This window comes from Psammomys obesus, unplaced genomic scaffold, assembly GCF_907164565.1.
Source record: "Psammomys obesus unplaced genomic scaffold, mPsaObe1.curated_primary_1811, whole genome shotgun sequence".
Lineage (NCBI taxonomy): Eukaryota > Metazoa > Chordata > Mammalia > Rodentia > Muridae > Psammomys > Psammomys obesus.
Genome location: NW_026587216.1, coordinates 1,140,074 through 1,151,490, shown reverse-complemented (window position 1 = coordinate 1,151,490; position 11,417 = coordinate 1,140,074). Strand labels below are relative to the sequence as shown.

The following is an 11,417-nucleotide window of genomic DNA, read 5'->3' as shown; positions in this document are numbered from 1 at the left end:
CTGAGGTGAGTAGATGAATGAAATGGGTCTGAACTAGTAACTTTGGATTGTGAAAATGATCCGGGACATCTCTAATGAAAGAGAGTTGCAGGAAATGGGAGACATTCCAATAGTCAGTTTTACTCCTTGAAGAGTAAAGAGTGAAGACTCTGTTGTAACTGTGACCTTTCAACAATCACTTTCTGTTGTTAGGCTTCGGAGTCTTAGTTCTCCATCTCTCTGAACATCATTGTTTTTGTAGTAACAAAATAGGGTGATTCTCTGTGCCACTTAAAGTATCCTCTAGGCCATTTAAGGTATTGTCTTGGGGTTCTTGGGGAACGTAGAAGGGCTCTAATGGCTTTCATCTCATACTGTTTTCAAGTGTGTTGGGTGTGGTGGCTCACAGCTGCACCTCTAACGTGTGTGATGCTGAGGATAGAGGTTTACCTTGAGTTCCGAATCACCCTGGGTTGCATAGTACATTTCAGGCCAACCTGGGCTACTGAGTTTTAAAACCTAGTTCAAGTGCTTTAACTTGTAATTGGAATGGGGAAGAGAAAAGATGATCCGAGGTTAAAGGAGACGGCTTCCATATACACACTTATCATAGGATGTGTAGGAGGGCCTAAGGCTTCTGCAGGAAGATGTCCTCAACTGTCTCCCAACTTCAGTGAACAAAGTAGGTTCTAAATGTCCATCAACAACCATGGTTACCTGACTGGATTAATGTTTAATATATGCTCTTCTTATATCCTTTTTCTTCTCTATATTCCAACTGCCAGCTACTTTGTAGATTGGAGACCAAAACCAGAAGTCATAACCATCTCTGGTCTTGTTTGTTTCAAAGTCAAATCTCACTGAAGGACAAATGTGGTGAGCCAAGATGGAGGGAGAGAGATAGAAGATTCACAGTATATGGAAAGGAGTGTTTCTCTCTCTCTCTCTCTCTCTCTCTCTCTCTCTCTCTGTGTGTGTGTGTGTGTGTGTGTGTGTGTGTGTGTATGATGAGTGTGCATGTGGATGTGTGTGGATTTGAGTTTGTATTTGATTGTATACGTGTGTGTGAATGTGCATGAGTGTTCGTGTTCCTGTGGCTCTTTCTGTGGACAAGAAAGTATGGACTGCAGATAATAGCATCAAAAATCAAATATAAAAGAAGCCAGTTAGAAGACTGGGAACTTTTCCCTACCTGGTTACATGGAATAAACGCAACAGGCCTGAGGGACACCGTGATACACAAATGCAATAACAGGTATACACTGTGGAAATGACATATGAAGGCTCATGGGTCTCATGGCCCAATGCTTTCTGAGCAAATGCCTTGCTCCATTCACTGGCCGCACTCTCTTTAGAGTGTCTTTCTCTCTCTTAACACACCATCTCTATTGCTATTACCTTGCCATGTACCCCTGGCACAGTTCTTTGAGACACAGGAGCCTGGAGAACATCATTGCCCCCCCCCCTCATCCCATAGTTGGACGCTTGTCTGTAACACTGAGACTTGGGGGAGGGCAGGCTCATCTTCTGCACACAGAACCCTGACATCCTCTGGAAGGAGAACCCCAAACCAGGCCTCCATGGATCAGCATGGATTTCTGAAATACCACATAAATGTCCAGGAACCACTAGGAAAACTGTGATTGTAGAAATAACAGCTTATTGAGTCTGGTTCTCCAGTTAGCCCAGAAATGAGACCTTTTATTGTTGAGGAAGAAAGGGAATGTGACTTTGAGCACAATGGAGATGAAAATGTCCATCAGTTTGATAGGCTACAAATGAACTGACTTAGAGGTAAGTGAAGTAGTATTTCCTGCACACTCACATTCATGAACTAAGGTTCATACCTACTCTCCTGATTTGGCATGAAATATTTGGACATATGGGAAGTGGTGTGGGAAACCGCTGGTGTCAGAAGCAAAGGTTCAGGGACAATGCCACTGAAGCAGGATTAAGCGGCTGGCGATCTCTACAAACAGAGAGATGTTTTTGGGATAACTATTTGTAAAATTTTGTTCCTGTGGGTCCAATGTTGGAGAAGTATATAAGTGAAGTCTCTCAACTTACAAAATGAGTCTCTCAGTATGAGACACAGGTAGGGAGGGAAAAGGGGAACTGGCTTTTCTGAATCTTAAAGGAAAGCTTTCCTGGAAGGCATACATCAGACACATCTGTAAAAAACTTATTTCTATTCTGTGTTACAGACGTGCCTTGGCATGTGTATGGAGGAAAACCTTCAAGTGTCAATTATCTGCTTCTACTGTGTGAGATCTTGACCCACTAGGCCACCTCACCAGCCCGCGGAGCGAGCGTGACTATGGAAACCACTCTTCTCTGATGCGGCTGGAAGGAACCGTGCAGAGCCTGATGGTCGTACTTAATGGCCTTTGTTCTGCTGCCTGTGGTTTGAACACTACCTGGGGAACAAATTGGTGTTCGCTTTACGTTTTATTTATCATAAGAAATGGATTGACATTTATTCTTACTATATGTAAGATGTTGGCAAAGTTTTTTTTTTTTTTGTCTTTTTTTTTTTTTTTTAAGCAATAAAAGAGATTCAGGCCCTAACTAGGTTTAGCAAGCTAAAAACTCCAAATAGCCCATATTTTTTTTTAAAACTAAGTTTCAAATACTCTCAGATTATCATAAGATCTTCAGATTGAATTACACTCAGTGTTTGCCTCTATACGCTCTCAGGCTTACACAACCAAGGAGCAAAAACATTCAGATAAGCCCCACCTATAATGATGCTGAACACGTGTAAAACTGGTCTTCTCTGTCACTTTCCCTGTCACTTTTCCTTACATGTGCACTGAAATGTTCCATGCCTCTATCACTCCAGACAACAAGGCCCAGGGCAGCTGACTTTGCCTCTTCACTGCCAATCCCAGAAATCTGCACATCAGTGTCCATGTATGCTTGAACATCAGAATGATAGCTCCTGGTCTACCAGAAAATTTATTTAAATGCAGGCGGCTCCTTCTTGGACGTACTTTGAAAGCTGTGTGTTTCATTTTGTAGGTCATACATGTAAACTGAGGTTGGCTTATATCAGTACTAACCTGAGATCGCCAGCTTGTCACATCAAGAAAGATCATTACTGCTGCAAATGTATGCTGAATAAAGTACCGTTTGAACCCACATTATTTGTAAGAGACAAAATCATAAGTAGGCAGAATCAACCCATGCTTTTATTTTCATTGCATATAAAAAGTTTTATATGAAGGTATTGATGTACAGTACTATCCCCATGGGCTGTAAGAGAGGCTAAGAAACCACCAACAGACTCAGCATCTGCGATGCTCACACATAAATTACCACTCTGAAAACATACCCAAAGAAACATAACGATTAAAAAACTGAAATCGGTAAGGATGTGTTTTCTGAGTATAGTGTCCCGTTTGTACTGTTTAAAACAAAAGTAATCAAATTCCTTTGGGCCAGGGCTGCTAAAATCTACAGTTTGTGTCAAAAAACAAAATGAAATAATAAAGAGGCTCTTTTTTCCCTAGGGAAAAAAAAAAAAAAAAAAAAAAGAATCTGTCTTTTCGCTATGTCACGCATTCTAAGGGCTGGGCTACAGTGGGAGGGGGGTGGCCACATACTCCGCCAGAAACTGCTCATGGCTTCCAGGACTAGCTCTTTTGCAAGGTTATCCTTAACAGTTCCACATGGGCATACGTTTTACTGTAACTTTTAGAGATGTGAACTCTTTATGCTATGTGAATTAGCATCATCATGGAATTGTGTTTAGGTAGACGACTGAAATGTGCATATCTATCTGTGTTTGTATGTATATGTATTACACATATATACTATGTACTATACATATATAGATTTGGTTGATCTTGGAGGAAAAAAATGTATTAAGAATAGTGTCAAATTCTTGGTATGACGGGAAGCTGGTGAGCAGAGGACTAACCAAGATGAGTCACCTAAGTCTCCTGTTTCAAATCAAATTCATCTTCCCGTGAGCTCTAGGAAGCAAAAAAGCCATTCTACAGTCACTGGAGAAGAATGTTTCCCTCCTATATGTTTGGGAGTAAGAAAATCAATCCCACCTGTCCAGGTGAAGGAGCTCCCAGGACTCAGCTGGTGAACAGGCACCACCTGACCATCTTGCTCCATGGCATCAACGACCTAAGAGCTTTTTTTCTGAAAAGGGTCAGATGGTTCTCCATCAGTGATCAACAGTTTTGTCAAATCCAGCTATGGCCAGAAATCCAATCAGTGAAGAGCATGGATATGAAACGCCCAGCCCGAGCCTCGCCTAACTTTGAAATGCAGCAAAACAGAAGAAAATATTGGTTACAGTTAAGGCCCAGCCCTGGGACCAAAGACCTGCAGCTATGTTATTTAAATTTATATATCTTTATGTATTTTATATTTTTCTTGAATCTTCCATAAACAAGCTCTATGATGACAAGACTATATTACAGAAGAAAAGAAAAAATGTACAAGGAGTATGTATACACACCATTCATTCTCTCACCAAGAGTTTTCCAAATATGTCAACACCATCCCGTCTCGGGACGATGTTTTAATAAGAACTGATAATTTACAATTAACATTACAGTATGTACATCGCAATAAATACACAGTTGTAAACAGACAAACAAGACTGTATTACAGGTAAGGTCATTTGGTGAGAAAAATGCATGGCACGAAAAAAATAAATAATGCATTAAAATTATCATAAAGCTTTCTATAAGATGTTTCATTCAAGTTTTTTTTTCTTTCCTTATCTGCAATTTGTTCTACCTACACTGTTTACCTGTGACTTTTAACTGATGTGAATGAAAACAAAAGCATTATTGTGTTCAGTAACTTGCAAGCTGAAATGTACTGGTTTTGTGTAACCTTGGACTATGTTTTCCCCATACAGTACCCAGATATTGCATTTTCTTATGGCATTTTGTGAAATGTGAAGCCACTTGTATGAAGATGTTCATTTTAGTTCAGTATGTATTGTGAAGCACACTTTGGCGAGAGAGTGGGCAGGGGCCCGATAAGGGGTTGGGGTGGGAAGCAGATGGCTTGGTAGGTCTAGTCCATTAGTCCCTAACTCTTGGATAGTATGTGTCCCTTACAGCTGGGTTGTCCATCAGTGGATATCATTACAGCACATCGGTGCCATTGTGAACCCTTGCAGGTTAGGATCTGTTTATGACGTATTGCTGCTTTAATTTTATTATTATTATTATTATTATTATTATTATTATTATTATTATTATTAAGACTGCAGGCACTCTGTCAGGGAAATGCCATGTGCAGGGAGAGAAGGAAGTGAGGACAGTTTGGAAAAGGGAATAAACTCTAGATTCTTTGCCTTTCCTTCTGACCCTCCTTTGGGGATACATAAAATGAAAAACAGGTGCCCAAATGTGAAACCTCTGGTCACACAAAGGCAGATTAGGTTCCATTTACTCTTTACAAGGAAAGGAGGCTGGCACTCCAGCTATTTGATTCTTACCCTGACCTATGTCAAAGACCAGAGCATCATTTGGATTCAAGAGATTGAAGTAGGGTTTAAGTGCAACTTGACTGATCTCTCTGACTTACTTTCTCAGTTACTAGGCCCTAACGTCTTTGAGAAGTTTTATACATGAATTTTTTTTCAGACTTACAGTTTCTCTTAAATGTTTCATTTTCAATATACCTCCTCCCCTTTAGTCCCCATTTGGGTGCTAATAATAATAATAATAATAATAATAATAATAATAACAACAACAACAACAACTCCAGACACTACACCAAGTACAACTAAGGCCCAGACTAAACACGTGCTGCCGTCAGCAAATTAACACTGGGGATTAATCTATAAAATCAAGAGAGTGTTTAGTGCTGGAATCCACAGTTCTCTCTTGATGTTGTACTGAGGCAGACTCCTACAATCCCAAGTTTTAGATTCCATCCCATAACTACCGTCCTGGTGCCAGGGGCACCATCAGCTCCCCTTCAGTGTGTCTGAAGCAGTCCTTCCTACAGGACAAGCTTACAGAGCAATACTAATCCACGGCAACTTGTACCTGTTACTGGGCTATCCATTAAGGGAGAGAGGCTGCTGCACTTAGAATCACTTTCGCCAGCTCTTCCTCATGGAGGTCTTACTTCCACGGGCAGTTCAAACAGTGGTTGTCCTGGTATTTGCTGATATAGTCAGCTAACATTCTTAAGAAGTTCCTACACAGCACTTAGCATGGTTTTCCTCTGCAACCTCAGAGAAAAAGCTGGTAATGACACAGAACCATATGGTAGAAATGAGCATCAACCCTAACCTGACAATCTATTTCTTTTTTTTTTTCCCCAGTCAGAATGGTAGTGACACACTTGATAAGACCCCACCTAGTGAATATGGGCAAAGGCTGGAACACACATTAAATAAAGCAGCATGAAGGGACAATGTTTTTCTTCCTCTAACTGGATGTGAACAAGAAAATAATCATGAAATGTGTGAGTGGCTACAAGGACACAGGACAGAAAAAAAAAAGTCATCAGAAGGCAGTAGGTAGGAAAATGCCTGAAAAAGACTGTTTTAGCTATAGGGTATTTACCTCAGACACCACCAGCTGATGCCTGAACTTCTATGAGGCTTAAGACACATTGGACAGAATGCACATCAAAGCAGTACAGAGTAAATTCTCACTTCGAACACAATCAAGGAAGCAATGAAGGAGAGCAATTCTCCTGACTGGGGGAGGAGTGAAATCAAAACAGAGTCAACCGACACTTACAAAAAGGGTTTCTGGCAACAGAAATTTGTTTCTGTTTTAAAGTATGGAAGTCACCAGTATATAAAACAATGAATCACTACAAATCAGTTAACTGCTATGAACTCTAAGGTGCGAGTAAAATTCGTAAATGAGATTTATCCAGTGTAAGCAATGATCTGTACTGAAAACTTGCAAGTTACTCCTTAGGGGGTAAAAAAAACAAAACAAAACAAAACAGTGGCAGATGAAGTTCTGAACAGAGTTTGTTTTTTTCTTTAAATATAATACCTCAATACATTTAATAATAAAAGTAAGCTCTACAAAAAATCTGTTTTACATATCATACAAAATGTAGAGGTGAGTGTGGCTCGCTGAACCACACTCTTCAGTCATGTATCAGGAAGACTTGAAATTAGAAAAGTATGCAATTTCTGTGGCTCCATCCTGCTCCTGTGAACAGATCCAAGCTGTGTCCGGTTCGTGACGTTTTCATCGCTTCATCTGGGAGTTCACTCTGTCCACCAAACGCAAATGCCTTCTTCTTAACATTTCTGCAAACAAGCCAGAAAGGAACCCTGCAACCAAACGAACCCTGCAATCCAATCAACTTCCGGGCAGTCCAATGAGCCACGCTCCCTTGGAAAAAAACAGCTGGAGTTGATTTTATCTGCTTTGTCAGCTTTACCGAGCTGAGACCATGTCAGAATCGTGTTCGTGAAGACCTCCCCACCCCTTGCTCCGATGACGTGGAGGTGAAAGAACTGGTTACAATATTCCTGAGCGCCAGACTGAGTAGTTCAAGGTCAGTTTTGTTCAACAAACGTCCTGGCAGATGACAGTGAGGTGTGACCGTGGTTGTGGCATGTGACATGCACTTTGGAAAACAATTTTTTTTTCTACTTAAAAAAAAAGAAACAAAAACAAAAACAAAAAAAGCATGACAGTCTTTACACTGTTACGTATCAGGACAACAATCATCTACCACGCAAGTTTCCGGCTGGCTTTCCTCTCCTTCCGCCACAGCCTCCTCTTCGACCTGCTCGTCCAGGGGGATTTCGGTGGACTCCGAGTCTTGCGTACACAGAGTCTTGGAGTCGCTGCAGCTCGTGTCTTCCTCCACCTGACTCCCACTGTCCTTTTCGGTGTCCGACTCGACATCTTCCTCCAAGGTTAGTTCAAACTGGAATTTTTCCGTTTGGCCCTGCCGGCCCTCCTCTTGGTCGTCGGGTGCAGGGGAGGGGCTCTGAGGGATTGTGCTCTGGTACCACTCGCGATTGTCCTCCAAAGTGTCCAAAATGTCCTGGGCATCGGGATGTACAAGGTCTGCCCACGTCTCCCAGAGCGGATGAACAATATAGTCGATGAAGCCCACCTGGTCGTAAAAGGACAGACGATCCGGTGAGACTGAGAAACTCGGAAAAGCTCAACCAGACAAACCGTGGTCCCCCACAGAGACTGCACAGGAGACTCCTAACCCGAGTTTGGGAAATTTAGTCACTGTTTGAGCCAGCAGATCATGTAAGCATTGCTACTAGCTGGCCAAAGTTAGAACTCTTATCTCAAGGGATTCTTACAATAGAAAGAATACTAGTTGTTTACACAGTTAGGGCCTGGACTTTTTGGGGGGGAAGAGCCAATTTGTAAAGAATCCAGATAACTGAAACATGCCGAGCATTCTATGTAGGCACAATGGAAGACTGTAGTGCCATATGTGTGACTACAGGACTGTAAGTCACAGGAAAGGTCTTTGAGTCATCAACAGAAGTGAAATCGACATGTCAAACCCCTACAAACAAAACGAAACACTGTGGTATGAAGATAGAGCGGCCAAATGGTCCGGCCCTTTCCTGGAGCCACGGAATTACCTGTGATTTTTCCACAGAGGCGTTGTGCTTGTCACACATGGGACTTATCTCCATACCACGCTCCCGCTCCCGGTCCCCCTGGCGGAAGAACTCCTCCATTATCCGGTCTGTCCACTGGCGGTACAGCTGCAGAGGCTTGGTGGGGTTGCTCAGGTCTGCGCAGTGCACCATATTCTGAAGAACCTAAGGCGGACGGAGGCATTCCTGGTTCAGCTCTTTTTGGTTTGAAACTAGGAAACTGGCATCAGATGACTGTGACGCTTTGAATGCACACAGTGCCAGACTGATTTCAAACAGCTCAACCATGTCCCTGTGGTTCACACCTGTATTAACAGTTCTGAATTATGCCACTTCTGCATTTCAGTGTGTTGGGAGGCGCTGTTTGTGTGCACCGAAAATTAAATTCTTAGCTGCTCAAATGGTCTGATTTCAGATGTTAAGTTTTTGTTTTTTGTTGATACTATTATGTGTAAATGAATAGGCCAGTACCATTTTACCTGTTCGACTACAAAGGAGTAGGGATTATTCTGTCTTACTGGTCTTTTGCTTATATATTATGTTTTCCAATTGTGGGTTTTTATGTTTTTTGCTTGTTTGTTTTGTGTTTGTGTGTGTTTTCCCCCAGTTTGTTTGCCTGTTTGTTTGCTTTCTAAGGAGAGAAAAGAAGGAGAGATGGGAAGGATTTGAGTGGAGTTGGGGAAGGGGAAGCCATGATCAGAAAATATTGTATGAAGACTATTTTTTTTTTCAATTAAAAACAAAGAAGGATAAGATAAAGGTCCTGCCTGTAGCTTCTGAATGTATGTGAGGAGACAAAGGAGACACTGCTCTTGTCTCGTTCGGTCACTAATGTGTGCATAAAGAACAAATGAAGATGCTCTGTACCTGGATCCTGTCCGAATAGTTATCAAGGAGAAGGACCCCAGAGCTTGTCACCTTCTTAGTTTCGACCATCGTCTTCAAATCAGCCAGCAGATTCATGTGCTTTGACATGTCTGTCGCAAGTACCTGTCAGGGCAGAGATTGTCTTGTGAACAGAAGCCAAAAGGAAAAAGGATTTGCAAGTGGACAAAGAAATTATTTTGAGGTTTGGAAGGGGTGGAGAATCACTCACTCTGAATTGTGATTATGAATTGTGAAATAGTGATGTGTGGAAATGACTTCTTCTTGGGGAACTCTTCCTCACTGAGCCCAGATAAAGATACACAACACAGAAACGTCAGGCACTAACCCACACTTTCAAGGTAAAAACACCATCCTCGTCTCCGTGCTTGTTCTGAACGAGGGAGCCATTACTGCTATAAGGCACTGGCTCAGAGCTCCTCACACACCATTTAGGGTACACAGTATCGGCTAGGGATTTTTTTGGCTTTGTTTTCCTGATCAAGACATCAAATGATGTTTCCCTGTGTACAACAAAACTTAGAAGTGCACTTTAGGGGCTGATAAGATGCCTGAGTGAGTCCCCACGCCTCATGACCTGAATTGCTTCCATAGGACCCAGGTGGTGGAAGGAAAAGACTGACTCCCACGAACCATCCTGAGTCCATAGCTACACCTTGGCGTGTGTGCATTGTACATAGACACCGAACAAATTTAAGAAACCAATGTAATTTAAAAAAAAAAAATGAAGTCTACTTTTGTAATACCTATAGATCTTCCTGTTGCCAGACTGCTCTGAATCGTGTCCACAGGGAGAAGAGTCAGGATGAGGGTATCTCAAAGTGGCTGGGGAAAGACTCCATTGGAGTTATGGGAGGGCGGGGGCTGCATATGCTGAGTCATCCCGCTCAGCCTGCCACTGGACAAGAGGAGCTCAGAAAACAGCCTGCTGAGTGAGGCCATTTATTCTGACCCCAACTGCTAGGAAGAGAGACACTACCATGGAGGAAACCTCCCAGCCACACCAGAGGCGGTTTCTACAAGTCCGCCGCCCAACTCCAACCTGACCTCATCTATGAGAACTCTGTATCACTTTTACTAGTTACTCACAATGTCAATGACCATTTTCCTTAAAGATTGTCTTTGCTTTTTGGTCAGATTCTGGAAAATGTCACAGTTTTCCTCCTGGAGCAACTTAAACCCCACAGCCAAATGATGGTTCTCTAAGACGGAGGAGTCGTTGTACATCAGGGCCAGTTCCGAGTCTGAAAGGAAGAGCAGCAGTGAGTCACCAAGGCTGTTTAATTAATGTCAGTCTCACTCCTCACATTCTTTGCCACCCCCAGCACTCTAGAGGCTGAGACAGCAGGATGATGGAGCTGAGGCTGGTTGGGCACACAATAAAAGTGAGCGAAAGCAAACCCCCAAGTTCTGTGATGCTTTATGTTTAGGATGATGTCACCCCTGCACTTCACCTTTACCCAAGAGCAAATATGTCAAAAAAAAAAAAAAAAAAAAAAAGAGCACCGTTGCCTTAGGAGTGAGTTACAGTTTGGCTGATACATGGTCCTTCCGGTCAGTTCTTGGAAGTGTAAGATGTGCACAGTACTATGGGCTCAGCAGACCTGGGCATTATTCCTCATATGTGCGCTGAACATGCGTTGTCATCCCCAGATAACCGTGGAGTACTTCCCTGATGCTGTGTATGGATGGTGGGTGCAAGGTTGTTTGTGCTCGGAGCAAGCTCCAGAGCAGTATTCGGGTTGGTCATGGTGCTTCTTATTACCACCTCCCCCACCCCTGACCCCACCATTTCCTCTTCTGAGGCCACTGGGCGAGCTCTATGCCTGTGACCTGCCTTCCTCGTGGCCACTGTCTCCAGGCCCACGGTAGACATTCTGCACATCACATGCTACTTTGGACCTTCATACACACACACACACACACACACACACACACACACACACACACACACACA

General features: G+C 42.7%; 1 protein-coding gene across 4 annotated transcripts in view; it reads right to left on the bottom strand.

The window, feature by feature from the left end:
• Nucleotides 1-6,937: 6,937 nt before the first annotated feature.
• Pde4d (phosphodiesterase 4D) overlaps nt 6,938-11,417 on the bottom strand; it is a 678,798-nt gene continuing 674,318 nt past the window's right edge. For all 4 annotated transcript variants that reach the window (XM_055603448.1, XM_055603449.1, XM_055603451.1 and 1 more), the window contains 4 exons: nt 10,550-10,704; nt 9,443-9,565; nt 8,558-8,740; nt 6,938-8,064 (listed from right to left, as the gene is read on the bottom strand). In XM_055603448.1, coding sequence (XP_055459423.1) covers nt 7,648-8,064; nt 8,558-8,740; nt 9,443-9,565; nt 10,550-10,704 — 878 coding nt within the window. In that variant the 3' untranslated portion in view covers nt 6,938-7,647. The remainder of the gene's footprint in view (nt 8,065-8,557; nt 8,741-9,442; nt 9,566-10,549; nt 10,705-11,417) is intronic.